Here is a 21,232-nt window from a genome sequence, read left to right as displayed (position 1 = left end):
TCCAATTCTGTTACTTATTTTTTGTGTTGGATTTTAAAATTTAAAACCTGATTACTATTGCTTAAATCCACTAGAATTATCTGACAATCAGAAGCTACTCTGCTGTACTGCCACCACAGCTGATTCCTATTACGACCATCTGCTATTTCACTGTAAGTTATTAATTATAAATTTCTCAGAAGTACTTCCTACTAGTCTGGCACTGGACTTCTTCTGATAACATAGTACTGGTATGACACAGGGTGTGCTGAAATCAGACTACTTCCCTGTTTGCCTGCTTTAAAAAAAATATTTGAATTGCCAGAAGGAAAGAATATATACACATAGATTATTTTACGGCATTACCTAGGCTTCAAAATTTGTAGCACGTTAACAGTGTGACAAACAACACTGTTGGATTTGCCTTGCCAGAAAACTTAGATCCTGTCTCCAAAATGTCCAACACTTGAAAACATTACATTACTTCTCTTATACAATGCAAACATGATAGTAAATATTATTTACACTGTTCAGCTTGATTCCCCTCCCTATTTTTAGATCAGATTCCCTCAGATGATCTGGTTATCTATATCTTAGTCACTGGTACACCAGTCTTCCAGTAAACAGAATATATTTTTCTTACCATTTCTGCATCTCACAGTTAGGATTACAGCTGTGGTTGATAAAACGAGCCTCATTGCCCATACGATAACTATCTATCACCATTCCACTGTCTAAATTCAGGCAGTAATGATCACTGTGATTATGGTACTGTTCAATCATCCGGTTCCTAGGAAGCAACACAGGAAAGTTATTTGTGATTCTGCTTGTTGCTGCAAAGCAAGCAGGGAGTAACATAGCAATAGTGCATTCAAGAATTCTGAGAGAGGGTTTTGAAGAAAAAGCAATTATAATCTTTTATATTTTATAGAACCATACACCTAGAGATGGAGGAAAACCATTATTATACCTATTTTTATAAGTCAAGGCCATTGACAGAGCTTGGATTAGAATTTAGAAATTTGCTCTTCTGGAATGCTCCCTTTTGGGTTCTGCAGATTATTTGTACACATTTCATGTTGATAACCTGTGTATGGAAGAGAAAATGCAAGTGTACATTCTTTGGTGTGTATATGTATGCATGTGTACAACAATCAGCCTCTCCCTTTCATTATCTGGGACTGGACACAATTTCTGGAATTAGATCCATGGATTACAGCTACCTCTTTTTAGCAAGAGAGCAACAGTAACAAGAGTCAGTTGTGTTAGCAGTTATCTCTGTATGAGAAGATTGCATTTGTCTTCTGATGGAGCTCTAAGAGTAGCAAGTACATCCCTCCAATCTCAATTATCCTGTGATGCTATGTAGTTACCAAGACTACAATTTCTTTCTTTCACTGGTTATTAATGCTCCCACTTGTTCTTTTTTCTTCATACCTATCTGCAAAAGCTCATTTCCTTTCCTGCCCCATTCTGCCCCTCAATTCTATCTTGCACAGTTCAAATCCTGCACAGTACTCATAATTATATCAAATTCACATTCACCCGTGGCATTTGGCATTTACAGAGCAGATGTGGCAGATGATGCATTCCAAACACTAATCATTCCTCTCTGTTTGACTGAGAAAAACTTGGTTGATCAAAAAAGCTGAATTCTAAGCCTTCCTTCCGGTGGCCTGTGACCAGAAAAGCATTCCTTCTTTCCCCTCACTCTCTCTTTCATTTCTGTCTAAGGATTTCCTAGCAATGATAATAGATGCTAAAGTAATTTATTGAGCCTTCCATGCTAAAGCAGCAAATAAATATTTCTACCTGAATTCTTGCTCACTAACAACTTCTCCCAGATATTCAATGATAAACTGTCCTGCTTTCAGGGGTTCTTTGGTACGAATACCCCATCCTTTCTCCTCAGCCCGGAACCTTTCCAGGCACTGCACCCATTCATGCCTCTGTATCCGCTGATTACAACACTGTTCACCACAAGGGCAGGTGTTTGGTGAACACTCGGCAAAGATCATCCTAAAATAAAAAACAAAGAAGTTAAAGGAAGATGAATAGCATACTTTTAGATCTATCATACAAGGGAAAAAAATTTCCTGTTAAACAAAAATTATTGAAGAACTAAAATGCTTCTTGTTTTCAAGGTATAATTCACATAAAGATTCAGACTGGCTCTCACTGCTATTCAAAGAGTAAAATGGAGCTTTTAATGGGATCTTCCTCTGAAGAAAGAGGTGGGGGAGCATACGTGCTGTATGCTCTGTAACAATACTTTTAGTACTGGGGTTGCATCCAGCACAACTCTTTTCTTAAAATATTATTAGTTGATGTGAAATATTACATTTATTGAAATTCTCTTATAGTCAGTCAACCTATTTCTAACCTGTTAAGACAGTCCTCCACACAGCCCTTTCCGTTGTCATCATCTGGTTTCTTACAATTGCAGGTAGTAGCCTCATAGCCAGAAAGAGGCTTGACATCCACATAGACATCTGGAGAGGAAAAAAAAACAAAAACAACCAAAAAACCCAAACCCAAACAGGGAAAAGAATTCTTTCCAGGTGAAAGAATAGAACTATTTATGTACAGTATTTTCATTCCAACTACACAAAGCAGAAAAAAAAAGCGGAAGTGTCTTTGGTAGGACCAAGAGCATGACAGAAAGGAGGGGTGTCATGTGAAAATTCCACAGTTAACACATTTTAGTAATAAGATTTTACTTACTAGAACGGATTTTTTTATAAAGTGGGACATCTGGCTTTTTATACAACTAAAAGGAAGAGAAAGAAAATTTAAATACATTGCATAAGTGCATCTGCTATTCAAAAGAATCAGGGAAATTATGTTCTGTACATACGTAACAGTTTTGTAATCATTACTAGAAAATATGTCTGTGTTCTCTTCTTTAGGCTCAGACTACATTAGCAAATAGGTCAAGAAAAGTACCTGACAAAGTAGAACTTAGGCTTAATGAGTTAGCTGAGCAGTTCTTCTAACATAGTTTATTCTTCCCATACTATCTGAACAGAGCAATATGGATAACAGATATCATGAGGACAGACTATTCTGAACAATGCTGTTCTTTTCAATACTGAAAAGAAGAATAATTATTTAAATCTACTTTGGACAAACCCTCTTTGGTGGAATTACCATGTGCTGACACTTAAAAAAGTGAAAAAGAAAAATTAAGGTGCTTAGCAAAACTGTGACTACAGGTAGGAGCCAAGAGAAATGCAGATTCATCTTCTAATTAGAGAAACTTCCTCTGCAGATGGAGATGACTGGAGGGAAAAGGGAAGCTCAGATCACATTTCATAACTTCATATATATTCCGTCCTTTCAAACAAGCTTTAAGGAATAATTTCAAATTATTACATATTTCACATACATTTACTGCATTAATAGCCTTCCCTCAGTAACATATATGGCAGATAGGCACTGTACAAACTATAAAACCATTGTACAAATAAAACTGCTCTGTAAGGGTTTTCAATATTCTAGGTAGATACAGAAAATGTCGAGGAAATAGATCACATATTTATTATTTATGTAATATTGAATAGATAAGAAAGGCAGATGTAAGTAATCTTCAATACATGGCAAGAAACTGTCCTCAGCTGAAATGTCAACAACAATCATTACTTTAAGATTAGATTTTGGTGGTATTACAAAGAGTAGTTGGAGCCACAACCACCCGGGAATTTGTCTTGCTCATTTACATGCTTAAGTTACACGTCTGGGAGCGCTTTCTTGCAGTAGAGCTGGGGACAGATTTACCCTCCAGCCTTAAATCCTGTGTTAAATCACTCGGTGGAAACTTCTCAGGGAAAAAAATATTCCTATTTTTAGGTTTGCACATATTTAAAGCTCTTTAAAAAGAATGCGACTGTTAAACAGTTTCTCTTCTTTCCTCAGTATGAAAATGTCAGCTTGCAAGTGAAAAATAAATTCCACTCTGCTGGGATTGATCCAAGAAAAATAAGGCCTGAAATTTCTCAGTGCTGTTGGCAGTACATCTGAATTCTCCTGAGGCGTGTCTAAAACAAGATCATCGCAGAAAGCAGGCACACTACCAAAATAAAAGTCTGCAGCAAAATTAATGACTTTTTTTTCAGCAGAAACCCATAGGATTGCTATTTTGCAAGAGATGGAATAATGGAAATTATTCACATTAAATACATATGCAAATCCTTTTTTTCCTCATACAGTGGCAGCAACAAGAATATTCATCAATATACAGGATATATAAACACAGCTTTCATGTAAGAACCCTGCTATTTTCTTTCTAAGACTTCTGATCATAATCTTGGCAACCAGTAACTTTTTATCTTGTACCTGATTGTGTTTCCACTGCCAGAGGATGTCGTAAGGCAGCTGGAAGTCAATTCTCTTTTGTCTGAGATACTTTCCTGAAACAAAAAGGTTTGTAAGTTGCACACACTCATATTCACATATCCCCAAGAGGAAAAAGGGCTGCTCCTAGGCACATCGCCAAATTCTGACAGGGCCTCTCGACATCTGAAAGTCAAAAAGGCAGAAGAGCAGAATTCTCCCAGAACATTGTCTGTTAGTGGCAAGCAGAGGGAAGAGCCCTCCACGACGCTCTCTTTTGCATTCTACTCTGTTGTAGTCAGGTTTAAACCTTTATCGACAGCGAGGAAAGCTGCCGTCTTAGATACAAGATGCCTGGTGGGGTAGGCGGCAGAGGGGAGCTGCCTTCTGCTTGGATGACTGAACGTTACGGATGCCACTGAACTCCAACAGTCACAGTTAAACTCTTAAAAGCAGTGCCAGGAACCCTGCAGGTGTTCACCTGGGAGGGGTCACTGAACGTGAGCTACCAAAGGGACAACAGCAAATAACTGACGAAACTGAATACAACTCTGTGCCTTACAGTAAACACTAGTAACTTCTGTGTAGAAGTCTCAAAGTTGACACTTTCTCCTGAGCTCTTCTGTGTACACAGGAATACAAAGATGTAGCACAGAGAACAAATTATGCACTAAAAAAAAATCTGCATGCACAATTCATGCAAGATGGTAAGTCACAATTTTGTACTCAAAGAAACCAAGTCAGTTTTGAAAATAGTATCCAAGCCCTTCTACGACCTTTACCAAAACAGACTTAAGAACTAATTCAGACTTAGCAAACACATTCCTAGATGTTTTGGAAAGACTTCAAGATGATCTATATTTTCAGCAATAAGTGAAACTCATTTTAGACAGGAGTTACTACTTTCATTGTAGATTTCATCTCTATTTTAAAATTTACTGTCACCCCTAACCTCTTCCCAAAAGAAGGAAACTGACCCATTACATACTTTGTTAACATAAGACCTGAGGTCTGACACTAAGTTAGTTCTAGCCAAGATTAAAATGTTCTCTTATCATTTGGAATACTGTGTCACAAAATTGCAGTGAGAAGAGTGACTAAGGATGAGGTGTCAGTCCCATGTTTGATTTTCCCAGCTTTTCTAAATGTTAACAAGTGCCTTTACGTTCCTCCAGCAATAGTCTGTGGTTTCATGTAAATTCACATGCATACCCTCACAACTGGAAAATAAAAATTGTAATGTTTTCCTTACAATTTACTCCTAAATTACTTTTCATTTTCAATGCTTTATTCATCCATAGCAGGTTCCAGGAAAGAGCTAAATCTGCTGGGAATTTGCTTTCACTTCTATGACCTCAGCGGGCGAAACAAAAGGCTCTTTCAGGTGCCCTGGCACCGTGCCTGGAGTGCATGGAAGGTCCCTCCAGCCCTCGTCAAGTGGGCACTAGTGCAGTCATCTGGTAGAGTCCTAAACCCTGTAACTCTGCCCTGCAGTTAAGCCACTCTCCAGCTACCCGATAGAGGGTAATCGAAGCAGCTTTATCTTCAGTGCAGGAGCTTGTTTGTGCCTGCTAGCACGAACAAACGTGGGGTCGGGGCCTGATGAAGAGAAAAAGAGGACAGGATCGTGGCACTGCAAACTGAACCTGAGCATCCCGACAGATGGTTCGGTCGTGCAACAGAGTTATATGACCCAATTCAAAAAGGAATTGAGAAAGGTCACGTTTTTGAGAATTTAAATTAACACCTTCAGTTCTGAAACCCGTTTTGCAGTTACTGATTCACACAGATCTGTCAAAGTCTTCGCCTGCTATCAACTCTCTGTGAAAGTCAAAGTTGTGTATGGAGCAAAAAAGTTCAGTTAAAGAAGACAAACCAATTAAACGTTTGTATTTGATGGGACAAATATTCCTACAGAACAATGTGGAATTTCCCGAACTCTCTTTGCATGACAGTACTTGAAGTAAGAAATCACAGCATTTTAAAAGCTGAAACAATTATCTGAAAAATAAATCAATCTTGGTTTGTCCTGGCAAATGACATGAGCTGCAAAAACGTTAGTCTGGGAGTTCATGGCCATCCCCTCCAAGCAGTCCAGTCCAGTGGTCTGGACTTCTGAACAGCATCCCGGAACTCCGTGAGTTCTAAATGCTCGTGCTAACCTTAGGTTATGGCTTCTTTCTGCAGAAGGCAAAGAGAAGCCCTAAACCTCATTTTTGTTCTACCCAAGACTTCAAAACAGGGATGAAATAAAAACTACATAATAGCTAAGTTTTTCATTCTCCCTCACTTTTATCCACGCTTAAAGACAGACATCATTAAATGCATGGGGACATGGGGGAATTTATTATTGCATGCTTAGTTTTTGAGATTTAACAAATGGTTATAATTGTCTCTGGCTATTCTACTGTAATATTAGTTTGAAAAGGAGACTACTGTACTGCATTTAAGCAAAAGTATTATGGCAGTTAAAGCAGGTTTTAAACTAGACTGGCATTTTCTTATGGTAAACAAAAAATGGGAACAAAGTTCACGTAGGAAAAAAAAAAAAGCCTCTCGAGAAAACTTTTGCACTGAAGAACACAGACAGATGAATATGACCTTTGGCAAAGTTCATATGCTGGAAGACATGAGTAACCTGGCAAGGCGATAAAATAAAAAAAGAAAAAAGGGAGAGAGGTAGAGAGATTGTGACTTCCAAACAGACTACTTCCATGTCACCTAAGTGCGGCACTTGTCTCCCAACAACTAAAACACACATGAAGTACCCACCAACGTGAATAGGGGCTGGAAACAATCCATGCTCATGCTCTCCAGGAGTGTACTCAAGCTTTTCTTTCTTTAATTGTATGAGGCGGCTCTTCGGACTGTGGATGACAGCGACAAAAAAAAAAAAATCAGAATGAGGAACACCTGTCATTTGCAAAAAACACACTTTCTGTTTTAATTAAGGCACGAATGTCTAGAATATCAGGCAAAAGAATAATAGAAATGGCCAAAAAAACTGATTTCCAGGTTGCTTGCCAAATACACTTATCACATCCATTTAAAAACTCGTGATTTGATTTTTCTCCATAACTACTATTCAGGCAACACCTAATGGGACACCATCAACTTTAAATTCCTAGTATGTGATATGAAAGTAATAACTAAAGATTACAAAAATAAAAGCAGATCAACAAATCATATCTGAAGTTGCTTGCTTAGGTATTTGACATGTTATACATGTACGGTGCCTGCTTTCCTAATTTGCTAAGAACAAATGTTCACATGCTACTCCTTTAGAAGGCTGTTCATCAAGAAAAGCAGGAAAAGAACAGAAATCAGTCAAAAAAGCAATGGGACACCCCCTTTACAGAAAGAAAAAATAGGAATACGGAATAAGAATGGTTGTATGGGTCAGGCAGCAGTCAAACCACCTAGCTCAGTAACCTGTCTTTTATAAACATCTCCTTTTGGCTACTGACAAAGTATGGAAAGAAAAAACTGATGTGGTTATATTTAGGTACTGCAGCCCTGTAACATTCAGAAGAGACTTCTAAATGTTAAATATATCAAAGTTTAAAATTATACTAAAGCCTATTAAAGTTTACTGAAGTTTTTTTAAGGGGTTTATTTTAATAACTGGACATACAACTGAAAGCTGACTCAATAAAAAATGTGGTATTGTTTAACTAGTGAATGGAAAATGCAAGTTAAAAACAAATTTTGAGCTACAGATAGCAACAACTGAAAATAATTACTGAAGGTTAGAAACAGAACTGATAGATTGCAGTAATTTGTGGTTCACATACTCTTCTAATACTTTCTGGATTTCTGGTACTTATTTCACAAGTATAACAAATTACCAAATTTTAGTGAAATAAAAGCTAAGGCATACTGCTGAAACGAAGGCTCTGTTGAGCTAAATGCTGTGTACACTGTCCATTAAACAACTCTCCCTTTAATAGAGTTATATGGCAAGGCTTTAGTTATTATGATACACTTGCATTTAACTTAATGCACACAGGTGGACACATAGCTATCCTAATCAAAAAGCAGTAACATTCTCTCAAACAATAAAGGTTATGGTTTTTAAATAATATGACCCTCTGTTTACTGATGGCAGGAATTAATTTCATTTGCTTTGGCAAACAGACAGCACCTTTGCCCACCAGGCAAAAATTATATTCTAGAGAGGATTAAAAAAAACCCCCAAGCCCCAACTCATGTCTTCTACCCTTTCAAGTTGTGCTGCACTGAATCACTAAGACTTGCAAAGAAAGGCCATAAAGTAACTCCTTACAAGACCTGGAAAGCAAGTTCTTATCAAAAGGAAAAGGAAAGGTATTTTGAAAAGGCAAAGTGTGAACCTCCATTTCCAAGAGGCAAGCAAATCCTTAAGCCAAAGGCAGAGAAAAAAGGAAAAACTTTCAATAGAAAGGTGACTTAATTCAAGCCAAATGTGCACCCTTTAACGCCCACATATTCAGTGTAAAGGAAGCCAACGGAAAAATAAATTATGGCAAATAAACTGCAAGGAGGAAACCAGTGTGGAAAGGAAATGCAGAAGGCAATTATCTAAAACCACAAACATTAATTTCTTCAGGCACTGCAGACACACCCGTCTTAGACCTAGTCACAAAGAACGCTGGGTAAAGCACCTACTCTGTTTTCCTTCCAAACACAGCGATGGAAGTATTGTTAGAGGCATGTAAAAAATTGTTATGAGAAATCAGTAAGCTGAACAAAGGCCATCAATACTTTAGGGACTTCAGAGGGAAAGGCTGAGATGTCAAAATAAAGCATAATTATTAATGAAAAAAGGGAATATACTAAAATAATCAAGTATAAACAATACACGCAGTTTTATAAACATAAATACCATGCAAAAAAAGCCTCATTAATTAAAAAAGGCCTCTCTACACTATCAAGAAAAGGTCTGTATTAACATGCCCACATATTCCCACTAGGAAGATAATGAGCTATTTTAGGCTGGGGTTTCTGGGCAGGCAATAATGGTTCTGGTTTTGTGTTTAGCTACTATCTTTACGAGAAGCCTCTCCCTTTCACTTTGCTGAGGCATGCTGATAGCCTTGCAGAAGCTTAAACTCAGCGTCAGGGCTCCGAGTGCCACCAACACGCCTTTATGACCCCGACCAGCTTCACAGGGGGCTTCCACCCACACCCTCTGCCCATGGCCCCTGCAGATCCATTTACGCTCAGCCCTGGACATTCAGTCCCTGCCTGGACTGCCTCGTGGGTGCACCCATCTCCAGCTCAGCCACAGCCACGGGAACTGTGGATCTGGTGGCTGAGCCATGCACCGGATTCCTGGCTTGACACTGGATCTGCCTGGCAATCCTGGACTGTATCTGACCCCGGTTACCATCACTAGACCTGATCCTGACCTGCAGATTGGCTTCCCCACTTAACCTTGGCCTGCCTCATCACCACAGACTGGTCTGGCAATCCAGACTCTCGGCTGACACTGGGTATCATTGCCTGGTCTGTCCGACTCACCTCACTTGGGGCTGTGGGACTGACAACAGGTTTCCTTTGCTACTGCTCGGATCACATTTTGTTCGTGTCGTTTTTTTAACCAGGCTGGAATACTTACTAGCTAGATACACCTCACTACTGATGGCGCAGGTCGCAGGAATTCCCAGGACTAAACCGACTGTCCTCACAGCCTCCTAGGATCAGTTGACTCTGCGCTGCTATCAAGGACAAGTACCTGCTCATTTTCATACCATGCTCTTTAAGACGTTTCCCTCAATAAGCAGATCTAATGATTGTTGCAGTTGAAAAGCAAAAGATCTCTCCAGAAAGCCAGGATCACTCCCTCCCCTTTTCAAGCAAGCCAGTTAGAATAGGGTGAGACCTCACCAATAATCACAGAGAAACGATACCTTTTAATGTTTCAGGTTAGCATACTTTCAACAGTAAGCTGGAGTAGTACATTTCTGATCGCTTGACAGACTGATACATAAGCCTGGGTAGATAAGAAATGCCTCCCCTCTCTATAATCCACTGCCTAAAGTTGTTTGGTTCAGTTTCTGTGGGAACAAATTTAAAATACCCATTTTGTAAACGGTCCACTTACCAACAATAGACCAACCTGGCCTCTCTCTGCAAGCTCCCAGTAACAGAGTGATGGCAAAGTCATTTTTTTTTGCTGAAGATGAGAACATTTTGTACCATTCTGCAAAGGCTGAATGTCACGCTTAGTCTCAGAACATCAGTCTAAAGTCTCAGGCAAATTAAGAATGGAACAAAGACTAGAACCACAGTGTGCTGGTTTGGGCTGGAATAGAGTTAATTTTCTCCATAGTAGCTAGTATGGGGCTACGTTTTGGATATCTGCTGAAAACAGTGTTGATAACACAGGGATGTTTTGGTTACTGTGAGCTGTGCTTACACACAGTCAAGGCCTTTTCTGCCTCTCACCCCACCCCACCAGCGAGCAGGCTGGGGGTGCACAAGAGGTTGGGAGGGGACACAGCCGGGACAGCTGACCCCAACTGGCCAAAGGGATATTCCACACCATATGACATCATGCTCAGCACGTAAAGCTGGGGGAAGAAGAAGGAAGGGGGGGACGTTCAGAGTGATGGCGTTTGTCTTCCCAAGTCACCATTATGCGTGACGGAGCCCTGCTTCCCTGGAGATGGCTGAACACCTGCCTGCTGATGGCAAGGAGTGAATGAATTCCTTGTTTTGTTTTGCTTTGTTTGCACACGCGGCTTTTGCTTTCCCTATTAAACTGTCTTTATCTCAACCCATGAATTTTCTCACTTTCACTCTTCTGATTCTCTCCCCCATCCCACCAGGGAGGAGTGCGCGAGCAGCTGTGTGGGGCTTAGTTGCCAGCTGGGGTTAAACCACGACACACAGTCTTCTTTCCTGTACCTCCATTTCTCTCCATCCCTCTCCTTCCTTTCTTTCTGATGTGGTGTTCCATTTCTGTTCCCCCTCTCCAGCTTCTAGCGTCTTCTCCCTACACTCTTACCATGTTGGCTGGAATTAGTTCTCTGTGGAGTGCACAATTACATTTTTGAGGCGTGGAGCCCAATTTTCTCTCTGAGACCATAGTTTGACAAACATTTTAAGTCAGTATAAGCTGGCTTTGATGCTCCCCCCTTCTGCTGGCGTAACTGTTGGTATGACTGCAAGGTTAACTGCACCAGGAAACCTACTGTGGAAGGCTGGATTTCATCTGAATCACTATCCCAGCCTGGTTCAGTTGCCCTGGTCATCATGATGGGACAAAGGAAAGGACAGCACAGGGATAGGAATAAGCCACAAAGGTGAGGAGAAAGTAAAACTGATTCTTTTAGTGCAGTGTTAGCTTATGCCAACTTAAAGCATTTGCTGAACTGCAATCTTAGACTGTCATTTTAATTCAGCTGGCTGATTTTTCAATAGGTTTGCCTCTAAAATGTTCAATTACCTACTCTGAGTCACCCTGCAGCTCCACAAACTCCAACATCAGCAAAATGGAGGCACTGTAGGAGCAATGTGCCTATCACGTGGAAACACCACATCCCAGAAGAGCAACAGGCCTGCGCTAAACTACACTGTCTGTGCAACCATAGTCTTTGACCAGCTATGGTTACCTAACGACGAGCAAGGTGCAATTCAGTGTTGATCACAGCAAATTCTATAGATTACACTTTTGCAATGAGGACTCATGTTTGTTATTACTGATAAAAATCATATATTATATAAAAATATATTTCCCTAAACAATATACATTTTGATTAATTAATAATTTACTAATTATTATTAAATTTCTGTGGTGAACTAGACTTTGCACTCCTCTAGGAAAGCCACTGCTAGGTAAATAGATAATGACTCCTGTACAAAATCTTCCTTTGCTCTCAAAGCTGCAGTCTTGTGCAACCACACACTGAACTTCTCTTCAGCAAAAGATCTGTGTAATTCTTCCAGTGGGAGCTGAGGATCCTGGAAAACTCATGTGGAGGTTAACACCAGATCAGCTAATGCTGTCTACAAAATTGCATTCAGAAATTGAGGTAGAACTGAGATTGACTCCAGAAACGATTCCTTTTATTCTTAGTTCATTTGCAAGGAATCAAAGTCTGAGCTTTCTTCACTGTGTTTTAATAAAGTTTCTAGATCAAGGTGAGTTGGAGTGAAATCCTGTTGAGGCAATTGTACAATTCAAGTGGCTGCAGAGAAATAATGCAGACTTTTCTCTTTTAACAGTAGACTAAAACTGGCAATGACATGACAAACATTTTCTGTGCTGTTGTTTAGCAGTTGGATGTGACTGATCTAGAGAGAGGCTGTAAATTGTAACAGTAAACCTCAGTAAAACTTTCACTACTTCCTATGTTCTAATGATGTTTAGGAAGTACTGAAGAAGATCCAATAGAGTAGGAAAATGGTTTTTAAGACAGTGTCTGCAATTGAACACTGCAAACAGAAATACAGAAAAATGGTGAGTACAACACCCATTAATAGAGAATGCAGAGGCTGTTTTAATGGAGACAGGGATAACACTTAACTGTACCATCACTAGAGGGTGCCGTACGATTACGGAGTTGCATTTTTGTTCTCAACTAAGATCATGTTTTCATACTCATACAGCAGGAAGTTACATAAATAATAGGATAACAACATGAACTTCTGCTCTCCTCTTGCACTGACTTATGTCTGACTGACTGTGCAGTAGAACTGGAACAGCAAGTTAAATCAGCAGAAAATTTAATTATAAAAAAGTGACTATTGTTCTGCTGATTTAGTTTGCTGAACCAATTTAGTAAAGAAGAGACCCAGTGCCAGCATGAAGGAGTGGTGGGATCAGCCCTTCAAGCTGCACCTTGCTGTAAGACAAGACACCTAAATCAAGATGGCCACAGTTCTGTCCTTGCCCAGCTATGCATTTCCATGCCTTGTTTCAGTATCAGTGTTCAACAACCATGTAGAGAGGTAGTTCAGATTGCGTAGGCAGCATTTGCTTCCTTGGTAGGGTAAAGTTTCCTCAGTGTTCTTAAGCAGCTCATCACAAACATCAGTATCAGTGCAAGGGAAGAACTCAGCATGTGGAGCAACAGGCAAAGGGGAAGACCAAATCAGACCTCTTTGAGCTTCCAGGGAACTGCAACACAAAATGTGATGGGAGAGGGAGGGTTGCGAGTGGAGCTCAGCTTTGTCATGGCCTTCTCCAGGGTGGTGAACTTGATTCCATCATCATCCACAATACCTACAAACCTTGACTTTCACTTTCTGTATTCATACAATTTTTCAAATGACATGTTTGCTTACTGCCTATGAAATAAAGGTCCACCCTTGGCTGACTAGGTCTGATACTGTAACTAACATTTTATAATAAAGAAAAAGAAAAGACTCTCTCAGGTCCCCTCCTAAGGCAACAGACCTAATTTTTATGATAGAATATTTGAATGTTGCATGATTGTGTATACCAGTGACAGAACATCCAAATGCTGAAAATTTTAGCACATCTGCTTTCAAACTATTAGAAACATAAGCAGTCTCACTTTGAGCAGGCCTATATCTTTGTTTCTTCCTTAGAGTCTTGATCCTTTCATCGATGCCTTCATTCTACTATGGAAAGAGAAGACACCAGGAACAGCTGATAAAACTATACTAGCAGTCTCCCAGTGATCTCTGTAACCTTTTAAAGTGGTCTACAACATAATGAGAAGGTGCCCAGTTTTCTCTCTTTTTAATCTGTCAGATCATATTATAAGAGAAGTGTAAATTCTTGACTTCAACACATTTGTTCAAATGGCTGTAGAAAACTTATGTAACGACAAATGGAAGCAGAAGTGGGCTGGTTATCAGAAACAGGAGATGTCCACTTTCTAATGTACACTAGGTTTTGAGCCAACAAGTGAAAAAAATAAAAGAATGATGGATTTTTACTCTAAACATCTCAAAGAAAGTGAGGGAGATGAACCTCACTTAACTGTGAAATGAACAGGGTACATATCTGAAATTCTTGCACACGAAAGATGACCAGTTGTCATCATTCAGTCAATAAAAATAGAAAACTAATGGCCCCTTTTATGTAGACACTGTACTCAGTACCTGAACACCTCAAGCTCTCCCAGCACTTTTACTGCCGTGATCGTTAAGATTGTCGAATGAAGCTCTCTTACCTTCTTCAAGGTCGATACTCAGAAACACTTTCAGATTGGTGGAGGCTGCTTTCTGACTGGGGTTACATTTTAAATCTTCACTGGGTCAGATTCTGATAATTATCATGCATGTAATTTTTCACAGGCTTGAATTAAGTTGATGGTTTTATTTCAGCTACTCATTAGTAGCAGCTCTTTATGGCTCTAGTTGAAAGGAGACAGTTTCCACTGGAATATCAGACAGCAGCTTTTCACTGGTATTACTTACTCTGTTGTTTTGTACACATCAGAGTAGAGCCCTGCCTTCTGGTACTTCTTCTTTGGGGGTCGAGGAGCTTTTTTCTCACGCTGGGCTGGAGAAGGCAAAGGCTGTTCAGTGTTTTCAGATTCATGCGGTTTCCCAAGGGCATCATGCGGACTGGGAGGTTCAGCTACTGTCTCAGAAAAGCTGGAAGAAAAAGTAAAGATTAAAGATTATCTTACCATATTTCTTACCATAAAGATTATCTTGCCATATTTCATTATTCCGCTCTATAATCTGGTCAGCAGAAAAAAAATGTCCATGTTTCTGAATTACTAGGTGTCTCAGCTATTTAAAAAAATGCAATTCAATGATCATGATCAAGTGGTGGTTAAGTATAATCATAAGAAATGTACGATCTTTTTATAGTAATGTTATTATTAATTATTACAAAAAGAATATTGTTTGTACTGCTAATGTTTATCCCTTGGAGCCTCAGTTGAGTAATTTAGAAGGTGGCTTATGCTATCTGCTTTTGTACTCTAAAAACAGTATGTGGTAAACCTTTTCTTAGCCTTCAGGAGCGCCATACAATACACCCTTTGAACATGTGGTTCCAGCAATATTCTGTGAATCTAAGTGCCTATATTACAGTATTCATTTCTGAAACACAACTGGATGGTTATTTTTCAGAACTATTCTGAAAACACACGAAGGAAGACTTCTGGAAGAGTTTGATCTGTTTGTATCGATGACTTTGGGGATAAGCATGTGAAGATTAGACCAGAGAGATTTCTGGTGTGGTCCTTTACTAGCCAGTGATTGCACAGGTGCACACCTTAACTCCTCCTTGCTGCTTTGGTTTTACTCTTTGTTGTATATCAACTGATCTCACTTGACATTCTGTGTTGCTTGTAAGTATTTGTTTGTGGCCTATACCTATGAGACACACTCTTTAAGATTCCCATGGCACATGTAGCTCTTACATTTCCTTATTCCGCACATGATGAAGGAACAATCTTTGCTATGATATCTCACCAGTAAACCTGTTACCAACTCATTAAAAGTATTCTTCACCAAGGCAATCATAAAACTTGCTTCACTTGAGACACAAGCACAAACCCAACAGTTTTAGATTACCTGAGATTCCATCCCATTTTGGGGTGTCTTCAGTAACTTAGGAAGACCCTAAGCATACTTAAAACTGACATGTTGGTTCCCTCTACACTGAACTCCTTAATAAAAACAAATGTAACAAGCAAAGCTCATTAGAGTAGGATTCTTTCATGGATTGAAATGTTATAAAATCAACAATAACTATACTGAGGGTACAAAATTGTAAGGGAATTACCTCTTACTGCTCTCCTGTTCATCTTCTGGTAAAGACTTTTGTCGCTTCCTGGCCTGTTCCTCTGCAAGCCACCTCTTTCTCTTCCAGCCTTTTCGGTGATCTGTATTCAAGTTCACGCTTTGCACTACAGCTTCAATCACATCTGTGATGGTATCAGGTCCAAGGTGTAAGGGACTGCTGCTTTCTTCTCTTTTATCTAACTCCTGACTGACCAGTCGAGCCGCCTGGAAAGCTTGCATTGAAACGACAGCCTGCATTGGGTATTTCCGGGGCCTACCTGGCCTGCGCTTCACAAAATTATTCCCTGTCCGTGACTGCCTTTGCAGCTTTTTGGCTTTCAGAATTTTATTGACGTGGTCAAGATTTTTTTTTGTTGCCAAGATCTTGTTATAATTGCACATTTTCCTAGCTTGTCGCTGCATGGCTTCAACCACGCTTCTCTTGAGATGATGTGGGGAATAGCTGTTTGGTAGTCTGTCTGACAGAAGCGAGATACTATCACTGCAGGAGCTGCTGGGAATTGCTGGAGCTATGAGGCTGTCCTGTTTCCCCAGACCTCTCTCCCTATTGTGGTTTCGAGCAGGACTAGCTGATGGTGGAACAGACACATTTGCAATGACTGCTTCTAAGGTTTTGTCCAAAGTAGCCTGGCCTTCATGTTGTGCCATGCGCTGCAGTAAGCTATCCACTGAATCATCAACAGCAGTTGCCAGCCTCGCTCCCCGGGTAGGTACTCCAATCACTGAAACACAAACAAACATACGTATACTGAAACAGACTTGAGATACAATCAAATAAGGTTGCAATTAAAATACAACAGTTGGACAGACTGACAGCCTTTTATATCCTATAATTGCCTGGAACGTTCAACGACAAGAGACCAATTTCTGTAACACAAGTTCTAATGGGAAAGGGACCTAGAGATGCAAGTAAGTGGGAAGTCTACATTTTGTACCATCAGTTTTAACATACAATTTTCTCTTTATTCATGTGCAGGCCCCCACTTCTAATAGCAAAGAGCAATGAGGGCATTCCCTATGTACGTACAGTCCAGAACTCTTCTCAAGTTTCTTTCTCTTCAACACTAAAAATAAGAAACCCTCTGTGCACAGAAAAATTAAATACTGATTAAAAAATTGAGCAACATCTGAAATATTTTTAAACTAATTTTTCTTTTTCATAGTTTGGAAGTACTGAAACAACTTTATCATTGCTCTTGCAGTTTCTTTATCAAAAAGACAAACATAATGATGACAGAACTGATTGCAATAAAGAACAGGCTTGGATAAAGGTAAATCAAAATATCTGGACAAAAGAGAAAGGCTAATTTACACAGGAAGTAAAGTTAGATCTCACTTTTTAAACAAAATGTTACATGCTTTAGCGATGCACACTGGTATTTGAAAAAGAGGATTTCCAGGTCAACCATATAGATTATGCTGTATTAAAAAGGGATTTGTTCCAAACTAAGAGCTTCCCAAAGCTGCCCTGCTGGTTCTTAGTGATAACATTTAATCAGAAGAAACCCTGTTCTTTCTGGAATAAAATAGATGCTGTCTTCTCATAAATATATCACAATTGCACATTAGCATTTACAAAAAGTTACTGTAATTGTGACCAATTATTTAGATTAGATCTACTTAAACTAGTGGGTCCTAGGCTGTAGACTGAAGAGCACATACTAGCATAAAGGTAACTGTTAAAGGGAAGGCAACAAAATGTTTTTATAAAAGGGTTTCTATCATTTGGCAGGAGGGAGATTATGCATTAGCTGACAAAGATAAAGCACAAACAGTTTAAAATAAATATTTTCTAGTCCTAGTGCTCACTAGTCCGAGTGTGGTACTCTGGAGAAATGTACTCCTCATTAAGATTCCAAAGTCGTGAATTTGCAAGTGCAAACGAAAACGTGCTTCAGAGAGTGCACAATTTAAAGGAAGAAGAATCAGCATAACAAGTTCTAAAAATCCTCCTATGAACAATGTTCTTCCTACAGGGTGAAAAAGGAACAGAGAAACACACTTGTCAGGTCACTGCTGTAAGCCTAACTGTAATCACTTGGAAAACCTAGCGACCTAAACAACTTTGAAAGAACTGGAAGGATTTACACTTTCAGCTTTCAATTTTATATGAAATAATAAAGATAAAGTACCCTTGTTTTCTTATGGTCTTTAAATACACATCGGGATGGAGCTGAGGGTTCCTCACAGAAACACCATCTGTTTAGCACAGTGAGCTCTGTAAACAGCTGCACCATCCAATGATAACCAAACTATACCACACAACACATTTGGACACAAAGTCTAATGGATTTCCTTGAACTAGTGTTTCTGTCTGGAAATTGATCCAAAAGGATGGGACAACTGAAGGCTATGATCCCCAAAACAGCTGCAGCCCTGGTCAGGCACACTTGCAGCCCTTGGTAACAAAGCAGCTCTCTGACAAACGCACTGAAATCCCACATGCATTCCAGATCTACAGAAAATATAACAAAGACTGGTCTTTTCAGCTGCATCATCAGTTCAATGACTTTGAAGTTGATAAACTTGTGATTCATTTCATTCTTATGCTCTCCTGCACGAAATATGCCTGAACTTTTAACACCTTCCTACACACAGACTTAAACCGATTGCAGTTGCCCCTTTAAAATGAGTAAGTAAAAGGAAGTTAACAAGACAGAGAGGAAAAAGAGAACACACTTCTTCACTGGAGATGACTTTCTTTAGCATATGCTGAATAAAGCATCTGTTGCAAATATCTGTTTAAAGGGAGGAGGAAATAGCAGTTTTGGCACATTCTTCCTATATGGAAATCATAACTTGTTCTTTAAGTACCAATCCTAAGGACGTTTACTACAAATCTGCAATCAGCTTCAGTGCCTAAGCATGTTTGGATTCTGCTAACAGGAGTTCTTTCTACAACTGGGCTTCTTACAAAATTGGTCAACATTATGATTTTTTTGTGTCCAATCATAGGTAAGCCCACATCACATTTTCCTCAGAGGGACTGCAAACAGGGTCTGTTTTTACTACATGGCTGACAACTTGCCGGTAATATACAAGAAATGAACACTTTCAGATCTTCCCTCTGACAATTTGGCCAATGGATTCGACAGTTTTGTAGGTGTGAAAATGTGACAGATAGCAACACGCATGCATTCACACACAGTGTGACTGCACAAGTCTGACCTCCTTACAAAAGAAAGCTCAAAGCACATCAGAAGTACCCTTCCCTTCCTTGTGAAGTGAACAAAGATGGACTTCCTCAAGCAGCAACCTGCACAGTACGTAACCCCACGGCTGAGAAAGCCAGCTCCCTCAATATCCTCTTGGCATACATTTTCTCAACTTCACGATCATTTTGTGCATCTGAGACTTGGTCCTCATTTGACAGAATTGATGAGAATTCTACCAGGGTTCCCACGGCTTTCAGTACTTCCATCTCTCTCCTACTATCATTTTTGACCTGCCTAGGGTCATTCACAACTGTATCATTAGTGATGACTGGGATGAGGTGCTTGTCATGCTCCATCACCTTAGCAGGATTCTCCATGCTATGAAGAAAACATAACAGTACACCCTGTCTTGATCCTAACAGTTATCTACCCAAGGGCACAAAACTGTCTGCCTTCAGAACAGCACAGAAGTCAAGCTCTTCCCCATGGAGGAATGAATCTATTCATCTAATTAATTGATTAACTGTCGTGTCACAGGTCTTGCTAGCATTAAAGCATTGAGCTTCACGAAGACTAATTTAATCTGGTGAGGAACCAAATTCCATTCTGCCATAGCTATGCTGCTGCTTCTCTAAGCGCCAGCTCAAGTTTCCCTATTCTACAACCCAATTTGCAGCACTTGTATCCTAAAATGTAAGTGGAAAAACTCGGTATCTCCATGAACATACTGCTGCTGTTAAAGTCCTCATAGCAATGGTGTCTCAGTTATCTGTAGTAGCATAGGTCTTAGTATAGCAATGGTCCCAAAAACAAGGCCACCAAATACTACTTGCCTGTAGAAGATGTGCTCTCAGATGTCGATCTCTTTCTGGAAGGGCTGCAATTTGTGCTCTCTGACTGCCTCTGGGAAGGTTTGTCCTGTGTTGGCAAAGTGCCTGAAAAGCAGATCAGGGAAGAGAAAAGCACAAAAAAAAAATCATTTCAGTCTGACAGTGCCAATACAACACACTGTAGATGATAAATATTCAAACTAAGATTACTCTTTTTTAGCTTTAGGAACACTTGCTTCCTATGATGCATGTAGGTGGAGAAGGACGGAAATGGAACATCAAGAAGGAATGGCATAGGTAGGACAGTAAACAAGCCATGAAAAAAGCCACTTAATATCATCAGAGTATTAGCTTTTACGTAAAAAAAAGAAAACAAAACCCCCATATTCCTACTTTCAGATGAAACCCCTAGCTTCATTCCTTGATTTTCACAGAACAGTTGAGTTTGGAAAGGACCTCTGCAGATTACCTAGACCAACCACTCTGCTCAAACCAGGGTCAACTACAGCAGGTTGCTCAGGGCCACCACGTTCAGTTGGGTTTTCAACATCTCCACCAATGGAGACTCCACAACCCCGAGTTCAATCACCCTTATGGTAAGACACTTTTTTCTTATCTATGAACAGAATTTCCTGTACTTCAGTGTGTGCCCATTGCCTCCTGTCCTGTCACTGGGCACCACTGAGAACAGTGTGGCTCCTTCTTTACTTCCTCCCATCAGGCACATGTAGACATTGGTAAGATCTCCTTTGCGCATTCTCTTCTCTGGGCTGAACAATCCCAGCTCTCCCAGCCTCTCTCTGTATGACAGATGCTCCAATCCCTTAGTCATCTTCGTGGCTTTTCACTGGACTCACTGCAGTATGTCCATGTCTTTCTTGTACTGGGAAGCCCAGAATTCGACACAGCACTCCAGATGTGGTCTCACCAGGGCTGAGTAGAGGGGAATAATCATCACCCTCAACCTGCTGGCAATGCTCTTCCTAATGCATCCCAAGACACTGTTCCTCATAAGTCTCTCCAGCCCATTCCGCCAGCCAGTGACGGTCCCTCTGAACAGTGGCACAATCATCTGGTGTATCCACCACTCCTCTCAGCTGTATCATCTGCAAACTTGCTGAGGGCGCACTCTGTCCCATCATCCACGTCATTAGTGAAGAGGTTAAATAGTATTGGACCCCATATTGATCTCTGGGGTACACTGCGAATGACTGG

The 21,232-nt window shown here is 40.0% G+C and overlaps 1 protein-coding gene across 2 annotated transcripts in view; it reads right to left on the bottom strand.

The window, feature by feature from the left end:
* ASH1L (ASH1 like histone lysine methyltransferase) overlaps positions 1-21,232 on the bottom strand; it is a 65,555-nt gene that overhangs the window by 16,584 nt on the left and 27,739 nt on the right. For both annotated transcript variants that reach the window (XM_076359751.1, XM_076359753.1), the window contains exons 4-12: positions 20,021-20,122; positions 16,013-16,754; positions 14,689-14,868; positions 7,084-7,178; positions 4,315-4,388; positions 2,704-2,749; positions 2,363-2,471; positions 1,792-1,998; positions 623-769 (exon numbers count right to left, since the gene is read on the bottom strand). In XM_076359751.1, coding sequence (XP_076215866.1) covers positions 623-769; positions 1,792-1,998; positions 2,363-2,471; positions 2,704-2,749; positions 4,315-4,388; positions 7,084-7,178; positions 14,689-14,868; positions 16,013-16,754; positions 20,021-20,122 — 1,702 coding nt within the window. The remainder of the gene's footprint in view (positions 1-622; positions 770-1,791; positions 1,999-2,362; positions 2,472-2,703; positions 2,750-4,314; positions 4,389-7,083; positions 7,179-14,688; positions 14,869-16,012; positions 16,755-20,020; positions 20,123-21,232) is intronic.

Source organism: Aptenodytes patagonicus, chromosome 26 (genome assembly GCF_965638725.1).
Source record: "Aptenodytes patagonicus chromosome 26, bAptPat1.pri.cur, whole genome shotgun sequence".
NCBI lineage: Eukaryota > Metazoa > Chordata > Aves > Sphenisciformes > Spheniscidae > Aptenodytes > Aptenodytes patagonicus.
Note: the sequence above shows the minus strand (reverse complement) of the source record. Positions and strands in the feature narration are given on the sequence as shown.